This window comes from Corythoichthys intestinalis, chromosome 15 (assembly GCF_030265065.1).
Source record: "Corythoichthys intestinalis isolate RoL2023-P3 chromosome 15, ASM3026506v1, whole genome shotgun sequence".
Classification (NCBI taxonomy): domain Eukaryota; kingdom Metazoa; phylum Chordata; class Actinopteri; order Syngnathiformes; family Syngnathidae; genus Corythoichthys; species Corythoichthys intestinalis.
Genome location: NC_080409.1, coordinates 12,084,195 through 12,102,294, shown reverse-complemented (window position 1 = coordinate 12,102,294; position 18,100 = coordinate 12,084,195). Strand labels below are relative to the sequence as shown.

General features: G+C 37.7%; 1 protein-coding gene and 1 long non-coding RNA gene across 2 annotated transcripts; one reads left to right on the top strand and one right to left on the bottom strand.

Annotated features, from left to right (window-relative positions):
- Nucleotides 1-3,082: 3,082 nt before the first annotated feature.
- On the bottom strand, nucleotides 3,083-8,536 carry otx2b (orthodenticle homeobox 2b). The gene is made up of 4 exons (XM_057858595.1): nucleotides 8,259-8,536; nucleotides 6,209-6,405; nucleotides 5,773-5,924; nucleotides 3,083-4,763 (listed from the first exon to the last, which is right to left on the bottom strand). Exons 2-4 carry the CDS (start codon nucleotides 6,303-6,305, stop codon nucleotides 4,140-4,142), a joined length of 873 nt encoding a protein of 290 aa, XP_057714578.1. The 5' UTR covers nucleotides 6,306-6,405; nucleotides 8,259-8,536; the 3' UTR covers nucleotides 3,083-4,139.
- A 152-nt stretch (nucleotides 8,537-8,688) lies between these two features.
- LOC130931186 (uncharacterized) lies at nucleotides 8,689-16,740 on the top strand. The gene is made up of 3 exons (XR_009067169.1): nucleotides 8,689-9,149; nucleotides 9,375-9,491; nucleotides 16,155-16,740. It is a non-coding gene; the product is annotated as an uncharacterized LOC130931186 (long non-coding RNA).
- Nucleotides 16,741-18,100: the final 1,360 nt, after the last annotated feature.

Genomic DNA, 18,100 nt, shown 5'->3' with positions numbered 1-18,100 from the left:
CTTCAATAGGCCATCAAGTGGCTAATGAACTCATATGCTTATGAAAGCTTATGGACACATTTTGTTTCGCGCTTGAGCCGAAGACAAAATAATAAGTAGCACATATTTGCGAAAATGAATTCATGAGACGGGGGATGCAACTGCACATCTTTTTCCGAGTGTGTGTTTTTCTGTTTGATTGTGTGGCCCTGTTGTGTGCACTTGATCAGACCTGCGGCTAAAGCTCTGAGTATCATTATCACTTGAGTATCTGTTTAAATCCATGGATTTGTATGAGCAGTCTGATAAATTAAAATAACATGCTTTTTGCAGCGCTTACTTTAAAGCTCTTTAGACTTCATTTATATATATTTAAAAAAACAACAACATCTAAATCTGTTATTATGTAGACCCTACAAACCGCATTTAATTCAATCTTTGACAAGATTATCAAATTCATTGATGATGTCACTAACTTAAATAAATAATTGGAGAAAATAATGTGTACTAAGCCTGGATAAGCACTTTTAAGGGGGATGCCAGTGGATAATCTTTTTTGTAAATTGTTGCTTTAATTCTTTTTTGTTGCCGTGTTATTGTTTTATTCACTTCAATGACTAACAATTGCCAGTTTAAACATATATTATCTAAATATTCAGGGTTACTGACCCTGAAATTTGGCAGTGTGCAAAGACATTTTCCACCTTTTTTTTGCCTCTGCGACCAGTAAATTTGGAGATTTTATATTATTATTGTTTTTATGATTATTATAGAATATTTTTTGTTGCTGACAAACACGTTGTAGTTGTTGGCTATATTGTACAAACGAGCTGTAAATTTGTTGATCATTGTGAAAATGAATACGAGTGTGAATCTTTACTTCATAAGTCACTTTACATTGTTTACCCCTATGTTTTGAACCCGCACCCCTAAAATTGCAAGTTACGAGCCACTGTCTCCAAGTTAAAAGGAAATAAATAAAAATAAAAAGTTAGTGTGGAGTCTTGATATAATAGGATGTCATCGAAATCTGGTCGTTTTTTGTATGTTTGTTTTGTGCACTTTTTGTTTTATTTTATTTTAATAAATACAAAACTTCCGTGTGAATGAAGCGGTCCTCTGGCGTCTTTTTGGCCGAGGAAGCTGCACCCAGAGCGGGGGCCGGGGGTCCGAGGGGCGCCGCAGTCCGCCGCGCCCTCCAATGTATGAGGGGGGATTACTGCAGCGTCTGTTGGGCCCATATGCCGCTCAAATCTTGATTAAAACTCTTTGTATGTATATGACGCTTTGTGGAGGCCAACCCTAATCTCTTCTCTGACTTGTGCACTTGCAGGCTGCAAGGTTACAATAACAACCTGCTTTGTTGCAGTGTGCGCGAAACACGTTACTTTCAGGCTTTTAGACACAATCTAAATGAAATATTTCTAATAAAATATACAAATATGCTAACATAACCAGATTTTTTGTTGTTGTTGCTAAAGCAGAAAGTTGTTCCCACAGTGCAGACTCCTCTCTTCTCATGAATATTCACGCACCTCTCAAACATAGTTATTGTCTCCTCGTTCAATTGTTTTATTGTTCATCACCCAAAATGACGCATGCGCGCCTGTAGTGCAAACACGCACGCACACATTTACCCTTGAATGAAAGTTTCGCACTGCTAGACCTTCAGAATATAATCCACCACCCCTCCCTTCCCCCCTCCCTTTTTTTTTTTTTTTTTTTTTTAGTTTTGAAATAAATGACGCGCAGGCGCACTAACGAGCATCCAGGAGTGGAATCAAAGTGGCTCTTGTCTTTTAACGCTTCGATTATTTCAAGCAAGCTTTTAATTAGTGCGCTCCTCCAGTGGAGGCTGCAATGAAAGAGAGATTATTGGCAATGTCAAGGATACTAATTGAATGTTGGACTTCTAACAATTAGTCCGCTGCAGAGCCATGTCGACTCATTACACATCCTATAATACTGTGTGACTTTATTGGTGAGTTTGAAGTAGCAGGTATGGAAACACAAGTCACTTTAGACAGCATCTTGACTCCTCAAGTGTGTGTAGAATGATAGAATAAAGGTAATTATTATCATCTTTTTGGATGCAGTCACACTTCGCCATAACAGTATACTAAGAGTATAGTTTGTATGAACCAAATATATTGAAAAACAAAAATTAGGATTAAAGCCATTGTGTTATTTCTACTAGTTTATGGCGCACATGTTTAGGCCTTGAATGGGACCCACTGTTGCTAGGTGAAAATATTGGGATTAACATCTTTTGTGGGATTAAACTGCTGGACCTTTGGGGGAGTATTTGAATTGGACTTCCGGAAATGTGTGTGTGTGTGTGTGTGTGTGGGGGGGGGCATTATGATGTGCCTCATGTTTATTACATTTTGAAAATGTTTTAAACCGAATAAATCAAAAATTTTAAACATAGCATTTTCATATATATATTTTGTCTGTTTTACTTTTTCACATCGATTTCATTTCTTTTGCAGATTAAAAAACTGCAATTTTGGGAGTTTTGGCGATTAACAAGAAGCATGCGTGCGGTCAGTTATCCAGTTTTTGGTTCCTGAAGTGTGCAAAGCGCAAACCAGTTGAAATTTATAGATGAAAAAAAAACCCAACAACAACTGTATGGTGTATATGTGTATGTTTCAGCCCCAAAAAGTGGCACGAAGTTTGAAAGTGACGATGAAGTCGACTGGCTGAGAAGAATTTCAAAGATCATCAAAGATTTTTTTATGCTGAGGCAATGCGGAATCTTGTGCACAGATGGGGAAAGTTTTTGAAAATGCTGGGAGACTACGTTGAAAGTACACTGAAAAAAATAATTGGTGGATTTATTTGATAAAATCATTGTAAAAATTTGCTCTTACTTTTATTGAGTACATTTTACTGCTTGAACTTACTTTTACTGCAGTAAAATTTACATAATAAATACATTTTACTGCTTGAACTTACTTTTACTGCAGTAAAAGTAAGTAAATAAAGGATAGTAAATTAATATATAAATATATAAATATGTAAATATAGTAAATAAAGTAAATAAGTAAAAGTAAATTTTACAGCATGTAAGGGCAAATTGTTACAATGATTTTTTTCAAATTAATCCACCATTTATTTTTTTCAGTGTAAAAAATAAAATAAAAAGGTATCTGTTTTAGAAGTCCTTATACCCAAATATTCACCTTATATATTGAATGACCCTCCTATATATAGTAATTAAACAATTTGAGTTTTATTTATCCCTCTATTTAACATCTTAATAGTTTTAACTGTTTTTTTTAAACATTTGATTTATTTATGTATTTATTAATTTTTTTTTAGATCATATTGGAAATTCATCTATTTTTGTCGTTCTACAGCCCAAATGATATTTGCATGCGCCCACACGTCAACACACACACAATCAAAGATCGTCTATGAATTCAAAGCTCACATGACCTTATGCGTTTTATTGTTATTTTCCATGTTTTTCCTTCAGCAGGGAGGTCACAGCATCTTTGGAGCCAGTACCGGACTCGCATCATGTTGAGATCCGGTGGAGAGGAGCCTTGTGTACGAATGTATGTGTGTGAGTGCGTCTAACCCTTCACTACCACTTGGAAAGTCTCATTTAATCATTAGCGTGCGCTCCCCCTCCAGAAAAAGAAAACAGGTTCGTGATGCGAGAAGGGGCTCACAAATTGCATACAATACAACAGATCACAGTTTCGAAGGCTAGCACAGATGAAAATAAAATAATAATAATAAAAAAGCACATACCATTTATATAAGACACACACTGATTGTCTCTTAGAAACTACATATTGATTCTTTATAAACACTTTTTTTTCCTTAAATAAAGTAGTGCATCCATGTCCACGCGGCATCCTCATCGTTGCGGAACAAAGAAGCTTTAATTAAAGGAGGTTCGGAGTCCAGGGTTCTACTTCCGTGGCCTTGCGTGTGTAACTGCGGTTCACTTGTCCTCAACAGGTGAGTGCATGGCGCATCGATAAACATGGATGGTTGGGAGTGGACCAAGGGGGGCTACAGGTGAGTGGGAAAAGTCAAGAAAATCTCTTTGCCAGTGCTAAAATAAATTAAACCGCTCCTCTAAGAGGGGGTTATGCCCAAAACGTCCCTCCAAGTTTTATTGAGGGCCTGTCGCAGTGTGTTCACAGGACCTGGAATTTCCACGAGGAGGTCTGATCCTTATAATCCAAGCAATCGGCATTGAAATTCAGCTTCCACGACGCAGCTTGGTCTTTATAATCCAGGCAATCCGCCGTGGAATTGAAGCCCAGGCCGGACGTGCCGTAGCCCTGCGTGGACAGGGACGCCGGGGACTGATTGAGGTGGCCCGTCACCGCGTTCGTGCTCATCGGACTAAGCGTCGAACCGGGGCCGGATAGCTGGTGGTGCATGGGGGTGAGGTAAGAGCCGCAGTCCATGCCGCCGAAGTAGGACGTGGAGCCGGCGTAGCCCTGGCCGTAGCCGGAGGCCTGCGTGTAGGTCATGGGGTACGACCTCTGCATGCACGACGACGAGGTAGACAGCGGGTCGGAGAGCGGCGAGATGGAGGCCGGGCTCCAGATGGACACCGGCGCCGTGCTGCTGGAGATGGCCGGGACCGTGGTGGTGCTGCTGGGGGGAGTGAACTGGCCGCTGGCGCCGCTCTCGGAGCTCACTTCGCGGCTGGGGGAGCTTTTCTTTTTGGTCGGTCGTGCCTTGTTTTGCCCTCCGTTCTGCTGCTGCTGTTGCTGCTGGCGACACTTGGCCCGTCGGTTCTTGAACCACACCTGCGAACCGATGAATTAATTCATTTGATCTCTGATTGTTTTTCTGTCATTTTTTAAACGAAAACGCAGTCAAATGCATCCAAACGTGTTTATAAATTCGAAATAGTTCGAAAGAGTTGAACTGAAATGTCATTCTATGATAAAATAAAGCATAATTATTATGATTTTGACTTTTTTATTTTTATTTTTTATTTTTAAATAAAAATGTGCATACCCCTAATGTGTGTAAACATGATATACTGTATTTCTGGGATTGTTTAGTATCATTTCTAAAATATTATTTTTCAATGCATTGGTGAAAATATAGAATATTTGCTGTGACTATAGCTTCACCTTCAATTTTCTGTATCTATATTTAAAGTCCACTCAACAAAGAGAAATGTTAAATATCTTCTTTAAAAACAGCATATTGTCAAGTCGCGCTCATAATGTGCTCAAGTTGTGCTAATTCCGTCTAAAAGGCTTTTGTTAAACCAACATCCCTTGTGTCGTTTGTTCGTTAGTTCAATCTAATTCATTTTGAATATGAAATATTGCACAGGTTAACGAATATAAATAACGGTGGACATAAAATGAGAGACCAAACGAAACTTAAATGAAAACATATTGAAATAACAACAGCGCAGTTAAAATACCAACAATCATGCATATTTATATGTGTGTGCGGAGGGGGAGGGGGTGATTAATGCAACAAAGATCCATTTAGATTAAGCAAAGATTCCCCCCCCCCCCCTCAAAACAACATTATTTGTTACACAAACACCTTGATGTTCAAATCCTCAGTTTTCGTTGGCTTAATTGTGTCAGATTAATTTTTCCAGAGCAGCATGACACAGTCAGTCATCGATTAAAGTTCGTGCGTTTGTTTCTTTAAATCATTAGAATTTCTTTCTACCCCATGTAAAATGTGAAATACCGTTTTCTACTTCACATTATTTTCGACTCCAAATATATTTTCAACAATTAGATTATTTATTTTTTATATTTGCCTGTTTCTCAGTGCACTCACCTGTACACGGGACTCCGGTAGATTGATTTTGAGAGCCACCTCTTCGCGCATGAAGATGTCCGGATATCTCGTTTTGGCGAACAACGCCTCCAAGACGTCAAGCTGCGCGCGCGTAAAAGTAGTCCTCTCTCGTCTTTGCTTTCTCGGCGTCGCTGCAACGGCAGAAAGAGGATGCACATATAAAACACGAGACATACATAAGTGCAGAAGGGAATGTAGAGAGAATTTGCAGCACTTTTGGTTTGCTTTAATAATAGAAATTGCTTTTAAAATAACCTCTTCTTGAACAAACTAGTTTGTGACTAATTTGAAAGCTTAAAATGAAGAAAATTCGACCACCTTAGTGTGGTTATATTGAATGAAAAGTAAATTTTACTTTAGTTTTTGGAAGAATTTGACTTTTTAGAAAAATTAAATTCGAACAGTTGACGCTCACCTGGATAACCCACGGACGGATGTAAAAGGTCCATTCCGGAAGTGGTTAAGCTGAGGCCATTGACTGTGTAAGGTGGTTGCTTTAGATACGACATCATGCTAATGTTTGTCTGTTGGCCCAAGTTGGAAAAAATGTTGAAAATGGATGAGGAGCTCCTGATGGGAACCTGCTGTCGTGCGCTCACACTCTGGAGACACCTGCACAGAAAAGCAACTCAGTCAACTTGACATGAATAAACACGAACACTGCACTGATGCATCTTTTTTTTTTTTTAATTTAGTGGGACAAACACATGCACGGGAGAATATAAGCACATTCGAAAATGTGAATTTCAAATGCATTGAAATAGGGTTTGTTGGACATTTTTATTAGTTAAGTTTAAACTCATAATGCCTGACCCTAGAAATAATGAACAGCTTTTTTTTTTAAATTTTTATTTATTATTATTTTTTTTTTACATTTGAAAGCGTTATGTAGTCCATAAACAAAATAATAATAACACAAAATTTAAAATGAAATATGCATATATGTTTTGTGATTTGAATCATAAATGATACATTAAAACCCTTGAAGGCCTGCAACATGAAGCAATTGTCAGAGAAGACTTTTTTTCCCAAAATTTGTATGGGGAAAAAAAAAAAGACTATGTGTAAAAGGCGCTCAAATATATATAACCCTTGCTAATCCCTTGATTTTTTTTCTCATGTAACCTGCAGATGCATGTGTTGCATCCATCCAGTTTGAAAAAAAAAAGTTCAAAATTCTGAATTAGGGTCTCAAAATCATGAAGTATCAAATGTGATACATGGCTGTAAAGGATTAAGCATTACTTGCAGTTCTCGTGGTAAAACAAAAACAACTGAAGTGAGATTGAACACAATAAGGTTTTAAACGTAAAAGTTTTTGACTGTGCGACAATACAATGAGGTCCAGAAATGCTTGTATCAAATTTGAAACAATTGTCAATATTGGATTAAGAAAAAATACAAACGACTCAATTAGTGCATAAAAATACTTACATCTTAAAATCATGAATGACCGAAATTTAAAAATAACAATCAAGAATCTTGTCAACATAGCTGTCCCTCATCCGTTACTGATCGTTGCTTTTCTTTGCTTTGCAACGGTTTTTCTTTTTAACCCCCAATCTGTCACGCTTAAACACACATACACGCGCGCGCGGACCAGTTGCACATTCCCGCTCAATAATCATCATTATCATCAGCATCATCGTCGTCATCAGCCATATAGGTGGCTGAGTTAAGTTATCATATACTGTAGACCCCCCCCCCTTTTTCCTTCTTATTTTACTGATTAATTAACGAGATAATGCAACTGACTGATTGCAGTCTCATAATGGTTCTCATAAATATGCAACGAGCATTGCTTAAATTCATCTTTTTCTGTACGTTAGAGTTTAAAAAAATGTTTTAATTATTTACTGCAAGATAGCGAGAAAACATAACACAGGAAATTCGTTTCATGTTTATTTTTTAATTTATTGTCCCCTGGAATAAATTAGCAAACGAACTGATATCTTATTTTGCAATACCGCAGGCCTAAAATTGATTATTTATGGTCAAATTCTTAGTAACGACAACATCTAAATTGTTTTTCGATTTTTTTCTCCTTTAAACAATGTATTTAAATGAAGTACGTGTATTCCTGAAAAGTTGACTCACTTTTTCTTTCAAGAAATGCTATCCTTCATTTTGATCCCATAACAACTCCTCAGATTATTCTTTAAATTTGATCCAAATATTTCATTTTTATTTTTCCAAAATTTTATTTTGAATTTTATCGACTAAATTCAAAATAGTCGATAAATTCGGCAATTAAAAAATAGATAAAATAGATAAATTCTATTCGGCTCGCCTCAATCCTTTAAAAAAACTTATTTCCCCAGTTATTTTCTGTCTTTTTATCCACTCTTTCAATTGCAAAAAAATCAAATACAATCCAAGGTTTGAATTCCCACGGTCGTTCCTGTTAAAACGAATCCTCATTGAGAGGAAAGAGGGGGAAAAAACAAGAAAAAAACTCAACCCACCTTGCTCCCAGAGAGTGAAAACGTCTGTGTCCAAACTGCGCGAGCGAGGAAAGTCAAATGATTGCAACGACGTCCTGCTCAATATCGAAAAAAGATGCCACAGGATATAAACAAGGCAAAAATACAGAAGAAGAATCCGCAGCGTCAGAGCAAGAAGTTCAACGTGGAGTGCGTGCGTTTTGAAGCAGCGCTGCAGCAGCGAAATGATGATGATGAGGAGGAGGACGATGATGATGATGGTGCTGGTGGTGGAGGAGGAAGAGGAGGAGGAGGCAACATAGGATTTGTTGGTGTGTTGGGAGTGAAGTGCTTGGAGTTGGAATTTGTACAAGGAGCCAACCAATAAGAGCGCAGCTCCCTCACACACTGGTGGAGAGCACCCCACAACCCCCCTCTCTCTCTCCAGATACTTTTTTGGACCCACCGTCCTCATCCAATAACCCTGCAAGAGAGTCTTCCGCGTAGGCTGTAACAAGTGGAGTTTCAAACTATAGAAATCAACATTTCTTAAAGGACGAAAATATCACATTAGAATAAACGCCCGCATTTACACATACACAGTACGTCACCTTTTTTTTTTTTTTTTTTTTTTTAAATCATTTTGAACGTGTATTCTAAATTTGACTCAAGCATTATTCAGTCGGTCCCCCCAAAAAATAAAAACAATGAAAGTCATATTGGAGAGAAAGAGTTAAAAACTGAGAGACGCCTTCCTCTCACTCACATTTCCGCGACGTGTCGCACGCGGGGGGAGGAAAAAAAAGAGGATTTAGAGATTTATTTCTTTTAAAAAGTGTCCTCTCATCCGCAGAGCAGCTGTGTGTCACTATAGACTGCAGGCCTACATGCAGCATGCATACCGCTCCGTGAAGAAGATGTTTCAACAGCAAGGTAAATATACTTAAAATTACTGCAAGTTGCAAATGTGACATTTATTGCAATGCCTTTTTCAATATTGACATGCCATTTCTCAGGAAGACTGAATAGCGTCGGCTCGCTGAATGCCGCACACGCATGCACACGCATTTAAATATTGATTATGGAAGAGTTTTCAGCATAATGGAGGCTTTGCTTAAGCAATTAAGGCCTGTTCTATCTCTCTCTCTCTCTCCACAGATTTACACGCAAACGAAGACGTATATTTTTTGCTCTCCAAAGTTGGATTTCTTTCAGCTTTCAACTGAACAGAGGGATTTCTTTGTGTCGTTCTTGGGAAACGCAGCAGAAGCACAGGTATAGCCTTTTCATTATTTTAATATTTATAATTTAAAAATCGATATGATTAAAATATTATGATGCAAAGTGGCGTTATTTCATCATTGTTTTTTCCATTCGATCATTCTTATTTTTCAATATAGGCAACTTTGCACGAAATTCATTTTCAGCCTGCATTCAAATAAGAAGAAGCACATTTTCCATTAGCATCATTTTACATTTTCTTCCATATTAAGAAAAAAACTGCATGAGAATGGTAATTTCAGCATTTCAAAACAAATACGAAGTAAAACAATTTTCATTTTGGATATTTTAGGAATTAAATGTAATTTAAATTTGACATTCAACGATAAAATGCATTTTCATTTTTCTAAACTAACCTCTTAAACACACAAAAAAAACAAAAACAAAAAAAAACTGGTAGATTTACTTGATAAAATCATTGTAAAAATTTGCACTTACTTTTATTAAGTAAATTTTACTGTTGGCAATATTAAGTTCAGTTCACATGCAGTAAAAGCCACAATGATTTTATCAAGTAAATCCACCAGTTATTTTTTTCAGTGTACCATCCGTTCATTTTTCTGTGGCTTTATTCATCTCCCGTTACAGAGATGCTGAGCAAAATGAGCAAACGAGCGAGTGCGGCAGCGATCTGGCCGTCCAAGTATATAGTTCAATAATTGATGAGCTGGTAAAAGCGGGCCGTCCGCGGGGAGTGTGCGTGTTAAAAGGACGTTTAAAGGCACAAGGAGTTAAGCGCCCCTGGCGGGCTGCGTGCATGCGCTCCCACCGCCTTTTATCTCCGCCTCTGCTGCACTCCACCTTAGGCTGTGCATTAAAGCAGGGCCTCCTCCAACCTGTGATTCCCACTTTGTCTCACTGCACCCACTTTGATAGCCACGAGGGGCGAGCGAGCGAGGGGCTCAGGGGTGGCGGTTTGAAGATTTGGGCTAATTAATAAGTCATTGGCACTGTCTCTACACATTATAGCCAATGCAAAAAAAAAAAAAAAAAAAGGAAAAAAAAGCATGATAGAATAAATATATGTATCATAAATAATTGAAGAGAGCAAATAGAAGACAAGCTGTTGAGAATTTAAATACTGACACACATGCATATTTGCTACATATATTATACATCGTTGCGCCTTGTTTCATATCTGCATGGCTGAAGAGGAGGAATGTGTTGGAGGAATTTATTCAGAGATGAAATAAAAGGAGAAAATTGAATACCCTGCAGTTTTCTTTTTTGACAGTGATTTGAATTTCTATTCGGACTATTTTAGTTGCACTTTTTTCTAACTGGTCTTTATAAATATAGCATCAGTGAAAAATAGGAAGAGAATCTGTTTAGTTTGGAAGTGACACTTTTCCTTCTCGTGTGATGTGCAGCTATTATCAAGGATGTAGGTTTGGTCACAACATTGGTAGGGACGATATAACAGCATAACCTGCATGTACACTTGCTGGGGACGGGACATTAATAAAACCAAACAGATTGGGTGAAAGGGGCAAAGGGCCACATTTCTCATGAATATGAACCTAACTAATTGATAGGATGAATGATCAATGCAAAAAATAATCCGTATCAACGGATAACACCTTTTACGTGCATTATTGGTTCAGGTGATACACTGTTCGATTCAAACCTTTGTTTTCAAAAACTACAAAATAAACACTTTTAAAACTTTCAGGATAAATGTCTGGTTTTTGTTAGCAAACATAAACATAATGAAAATAATTCATTTAATAATGGTAGGGTCAATTCTATCCTTACAACATATAGGATGACAATCTAAATTCCCCTATATAAGTGAACTCATTATATAACCCAGATAAGGTTGCTTAAAAGTTGATGGGGACAATTTTAGCATCCTGAAAAGTTGGTAGTGTTATGTCCCTATGCAAAACTACGCCCTTGGCTACTATACACAAGCATTATAGCCCGGTGTGGTTTCACACATACCACTTTGGGCTGCAAGTTGTTTCCTTTTGCACCCCGGAAAAATGGCTGAAATTTTCAAAAATGAGTCTGCAATATCAGATTGCAGGACCAAATGAAGACCACGGCATTCTAAGGCCTGAAAACAGTTTAACACCGTCAAGGGCAATGCTCTTTTTTCAAATTCAACTATTTAACCCCCTGACTTGGTTTTTATTGGTTGCATGCGACCTACATTCTAAAAACCCACTTTTGAAAGTACTGTAGTCGTATTAAAGGTTTATCGATTGTCAATTTGACGCTCTATTTGGGGTTGCTCCAGTGTGAAAATTTTCATGGTGGCTGTCAATGACCCCAACAACAAATCTGCCAATTGTCATTACAATCCGATATACAGTTTGGGAGCAATCAGAATTTTGGGAGAATTTTGTTAATTTTCTGCACTATTGAAAGCTCTGCAACTTCTGAGAAACACTATTGATGTCACTTTCTATGACTGTATCAAATTTGGTTCAAATCGAGCCATTCCTACTGTAACCCGATTTTTTCGATGATCGATTTTCGATACTTATCAGAGGTACTTCAACACAAAACCTTGCTAAGAACTTTCGCAGACGCTTATACTGTAGTACAAATGTGTAAATTTTCAAGAAATTCGGTCTAGCTGTTTCAGAGTCCCGAGGGAACGAACACACACACGGCCACACCCACACACAGACTAAGTTCCAAGTTCCATTTACTGTATATATAAGTTTAGATATTGCTTCTGCAGCAGTTTGGGTGGAAGAGCGGGATTTAAGGCAAGTGAGAATAATCTTCAACTAATTAGTTTATAAGGCTCAATAAATACTATGGCACTTTTGCAATAAAGGTGCATTAAACATACTATATGAACCACACACATCATCCCTAGAGTTTTTCCACAACTGCCAAAACTAGGGTCTATGTCCCAATCGCATATTTTTGCACCCGAGTCCGAGTCACCTGATTTTGAGAATCTGCCGATAAAGAGTCCCGATCCGATACCGGAAAATATTTTGCTGTTGTTGTTCTAAATATGTTAAAGTACTGTATTTTTTACAGTATTTCCTCTTCCTCTTTTTCTGAGAGTGTTGCGGAGAATAAAACTTATATATTTTTGTATCTTTTGGGAATGCCATTCTATTTCTGGATTAGTGTGTTACATTTTTGCCCTTTGAAAAAATAAAAATATATATTTAAATTAGGACTGAACGATATTGGGAAACTTTGACCTTGCGATATACAGTATATTGCCAAGGCTCCACACATACTTTTTGCAATGGTTGCACTGGTGCGCCTAACATTTTTCTTAAGGTGCACTAGCACAAAATGTATACTCACCCACATTTTTCATTGTATCACCTTTAACGTCATAGTTTTAATCACTCTCCATACCATTCATTCATCCTCGGAACTGCTTATCTTCACAAAGGTCACGGAGGAACTATTGCGTATCACAGCTAACTCCAGGCAGAAGGCGGGTACACCCTCAACAGGTTGCCAGCCAGTGATATAGACACACATTATCGAGCATACGTACACCTACAGACAATTTGGAGTGTTCAATCAGCATACCAAGCATGTTTATTTGGGATGTGGCAAGAACCCGGAGAAAACCCACGCAGGCACGGGAAAACACAGGAAGGCTGGAGTCGGGAATAAACCCACGATCCCAGAACTGTGAGGTGGACGTGCTAACCACTGTCGCACCGTTCCGCCTTCATAATGTGAATTATTTTTAAACGAGAATAACGTACAAAATGCTTGTCTTTATTAAATGTTTCATTGAGTGAGTCCACTCAAATTCACTCATGCTTTGACGCTCACGCTGCCGAGAACAGCATCTCTACAACGAAGATTGACTAAACGATGATTAACACATATGTACCTTTTGATCGTAGAGCTACCGAGCCTTCTCATGCTAGCACTTGTGGTAAAAAAAAAAGCAGCAGGAGGGAGGGTGAGAGGCTGTATGAACATTAAGCAAAAAAACATAAATACATATTTTTTAAAACTAGAAACCCGATCCTTCCCGATTCCGATCCTCTGAAAAATGGTGCGATCGGCCCGATTTACAATCACATGAGTGAACGGGGACATCCCTAGCCAAAACTCTAGTTAAAAAAAAAGTTGTTATTTGGACCTAATTATCCTAATCTCTAATTATATAATATAGCCTGTCTATTGAATGCTGTGTTGCAAATAACACAATAATTTGTGTTAAAATGCTTATTCGATTGCGATGTGTGAAAGAATTTTACAGTGGTATGAAAAAGTATCTGAACCTTTTGGAATTTTTCACATTTCTGCATAAAACCAACATCAAATGTGATCTGATCTTTGTGAAAATCACACTTCTGCATAAAATCACCATCAAATGTGATCTGATCTTTGTCAAAATCACACAGATGAAAAAATAGTGTCAGCTTTAACTAAAACCACCTAAACATTTATAGGTTTTCATATTTTAATGTGGATAGTATGCAAACAATGACAGAAGGAGGAAAAATAAGTAAGTTAACCATCACATTTAATATTTTGTCCCCCCCCCCCCCCCCCCCTTTTGGCAGCAATAACTTCAACCAGACACTTCCTGTAGTTGCAGATCAGTCTGGCACATCAATCAGGACTAATCTTGGCCCATTACTTTCACAAAACTGCTCTAGTTCAGTCAGATTCCTGAGAAGTATAGCATAAATTGCTGTCTTTAGGTCATGCCACTGGGTCTCAATGGGGTTCAAGTCTGGACTTTGACTTGGCCACTCCAGGACGTGTATTTTATTCTTCTGAAACCATTCTGAAGTTGATTTGGATCTGTGTGATTTGTGTTTTGGATCATTGTCTTGTTGCTGCATCATCCTCTTTTTAGCTTAAACTGTCTGACAGACGGCCTCAAGTTCTCCTGCAAAACATCCTGATAAACTTTTGATTTTATTATTTCATTAATGATTGCAAGTTGGCCAGGCCCTGAGGCAGTAAAACAGCCCCAAATCAGGATGTTCCCTCCACCATGCTTCACAGCGGGGATGACGTGTTGATGTTGTTGAGCTGTTCCATTTTTTCCTCCACATTTGACGTTGTGTGTTACTCCCAAACAATTCAATTTTGGGTTCATCAGTCAAAAATATATTTTGCCAAAACATCTGTGGAGTGTCGTAGTGCCTTTTTGCGAACATTAAATAAGCAACAATGCTTTTTTTTTTGGACAGCAGTGACTTCCTCCGTGGAGTCCTCCCATGAACACCATTCTTGGCCATGGTTTTACATATAGTGTGTGTGCACAGTGTGTGTATAGTGTGCGCAAAGAGATATTGGACTGTGCCAGTGATTTCTGTAAGTCTTTAGCAGACACTCTAGGGTTCTTTTTTACCTCTCTGAGTATTAGGCGTTGAACTATTTGCCTCATCTTTGGTGGACGGCCACTTCTTGGGAGAAAAGCAACAGTGCCAAACTCTCTCCATTTGTAGACAACTTCTCTGACTGTTGATTGATGAACATCCAGACTTTTAGAGATGGTTTTGTATATTTTCCCAGCTTTACACAGATCAACAATCCTTGATTGCAAGTCTTCAGACAGCTGTTTTGACCGAGCCATGATACACATCAGACAATGCTTCTCATGAAGACAATTCTTACCAGGTGTGTGTTTTATCGTGGGCAGGGCAGCTTTAAACCACTCATCAGTGATTTGGCACACAACTGACTTTGGTAAAAACTGGTTTCAATTGCTCTTTACGTCTCCTTAGGCAGAGCGTTCACTTACTTATTTTTCCTCCTTCTGTCATTGTTTGCATGTCATCCTTATTAAAATATGAAAACCTACAATGTTTGGGTGGTTTTAGTTAAAACAGACACTGTTTTCACATTTGTGCGATTTTGACAAAGATCAGATCACATTTGATGGTGATTTTATGCAGAAATATGACAAATTCCAAAAGGTTCGGTACTTTTTCATACCACTGTATTCGAGCATTTGTAAAAAAATTGTCGTGACAAAGATGTGTAACATACAAGCATTCAAACACAACAGGAAGATCAAGTAAGTAGCCAGGCTGTCAATTTTAAAATGACAAAACCTTTGATAGGAAATTTCTTTGCATATGTGTGTCTAACTACGTTCACACTGCTATTCCAATTTGTTGATTTTTTTTTGTGCAAAAACATAAGCGACCTACTTACGTGAACAGAATGCAGCCGCGAAGTGACACGCATGTGCACTGTGACGCGTCATGACGTGTCCCGGCGCTCTGCTGTGATGCTATCGGAGCCAACGTTTTCTTAACCTGATAGGTTCACGCGTGGTATCAAGAAGGCTTTCTCAAACCATCGCTCGTCTGTTTGTTTTGTTGAACAGTATTGAAATTGTTCACTTTTTGGTGACCTAAAGATCACATTTATGCAGATATGCGTCTATAGTGCAGAGGTGTTGGATAGATATTCAGTTTTTATCCACATGTGAATAAGCCCTGTTCGAATTTGGAAGAAAAAAATGGAATTGTTTTGTTCAAAATCAGATATGTGTCGCATATAGGCAAAGAAATTGGAATTGACCTGCAGTGTGAACGTAGCCTAAGTTTTCCAAGTTTGTGAAGAGCAATCATAAAAGTTCCCATTTTCCAAGCTGAGCAAATGTGGTCCCACAAGGCCATAGCAGTGTTTGCCAAGTTCATGCCTTTTAATTAGAGCTATAATTGTTGTGATGTTGTGTTTACGCAGGAGTTGGCCTACAAACAAACGGATGCAATTAAAATCACTGTCATCATCACGAAAGAGACGAGGGGGGTAGAAGGACGACCGCAAGGTCAAGTCAAGGTTGACGGAAGGAGAAGAAGACCGCCCCCAAAGACACTAACGTGAACTCAAACTTTTCAGTCTTATTTATTGCATGAAGTCAGGTGTATAAAAAGTGCACAAATACCTTTTTTTTTTTTTTTTTCTGTAATTGAATTGAGTACTTACCGATACTTGCTAATATCCGTGGCTTGAAATGTCAAATTCACTTACAGGGATTTTCAAAGAGTAAAAAGAATGAATTCCTATGCATACTGTGGTTTCATGTGTAACTAATGTTGTGTCATGTGTAAATATCTGTTAAAGGTTTATATCGTAACATCATTTGTTAGCCCAGCAAAGGTGTGCTGCACCATGGCCCGCATATTTCAAGAAAAGTGAAACCTAAGTGTGTAATTTTAAGTATTTTATTGTGCCTTTATTAGGGGTGTGACGGTACACACATTTCAGATTTCGGTAAGTACCTTGGTTCAGAGGTTTGGTACAAGTTCAGTACAAAAGGAAAAACAGAAAGGCTTTTTTTTTTTTTTTTTTTTTTAAATCACAGCATTTGAAAATTAAAGCTTGTTCTATTGGCTAAAACTCAAAAAGCAGCTGTTTAAATTGCAAAATAAATAGAAGAAAACATTAAACTTGTGAATTTGTGTTTTTATTTTTGTAGGGATCGAATGAGGTAACAGTTAAAGTGAGGTAGCACTCGCCACCTCTGATAATGTTTAAAAAAAAAAAAAAAAAAACATTTTTAATTAAAACAAAACACTAAATTTTCAATGTTGGATTACACACAGTTAACTCTCAGCCATTACCAATGAACATATAATTCCACATAAGATATATTTTTATATTGGCTAAAATAAAATAAAAAGAGCAAAGCGTTCCAAAACTGAAAAAGCATCTCTTGAAATAGTGCAAAAACATAGTCACTCAGCGTTTGAATGACTCCAGCCTAGCGCTGGAGTGAACAAAACCAGTGTTTTTGTACTGTTTTTGAGCCATGGCACACTCTTTTCCATTAAAAAAAAAAAAAAAATCCCAAGGCGCACAACCAGCAAAAATGTAAAAAAGTGAACATCTGTAGACTAGGCATGTGCCGGTATGATATTCTGATGGTATGATAACCTTAAGCCAAAATATCATGGTTTCATGGTATCACGGTATTACAATTACAGCTCTAAAATGTGTTACTTTGAAAAATCTGTGTTAAAAAAAAAACAAAAAAAATAACTTTTTTCCATTGAACAGGATTTTTATTTTTCAAAACATATTAGCAAATTGGATGTTAAATTAAAATACAAACAACAGCAACAACAACAACAAAAAACAACCTAAATAAAATTCAAATAAATGCAGTCCTTTAGTTGAGCCTGAACCCACAGCTCAACATTATTACCATCTGAACAAAAATAATTGAATAATTTTTCATAAGAAGCACGTGTGTATGACTCGTATCAAGTTTACATTATACACACTCTCTCAACACAGACAGTTGCCAGAGAGAAAAAAACACGTGTTTTACCACCGCTAAACACACTAAACACCAGTGACGTGCGGTCAGGGGAGGTAGGTGAGGCAGAGCCTCACCTGTCATCATGACAAAAAAATAATTATAGCATCAAATTTATATTAATATTTGTCCATTGCTCTTAATGTATGACTCATTTCAAACATTTTTTATAGTCAAAATCGCTGAATTTGCCCATTTCCTGTTCAAATAACGAAATGAAACGAGAGGTGCGGCAGCAACGAGTAAAGCCTCACCTCTGATTGCGCAATCCATAACAAACTGGGTTGATACATGGAATTGGAGCGTGCTGGTTGCCGTACATCTGCATGTCGCCATTATAATGTTTCCAGATACGTTTATTTGACCT

Excerpts from the sequence above, each read along its gene's own strand:
- otx2b (XM_057858595.1), bottom strand. The coding sequence starts at position 6,305 with ATGATGTCGTATCTAAAGCAACCACCTTACACAGTCAATGGCCTCAGC. Across the intron at positions 5,925-6,208 it reads TCCGTCCGTGGGTTATCCAG|CGACGCCGAGAAAGCAAAGA; the intron begins GTGAGCGTCAAC and ends CTGCCGTTGCAG. Across the intron at positions 4,764-5,772 it reads TACCGGAGTCCCGTGTACAG|GTGTGGTTCAAGAACCGACG; the intron begins GTGAGTGCACTG and ends ATCGGTTCGCAG.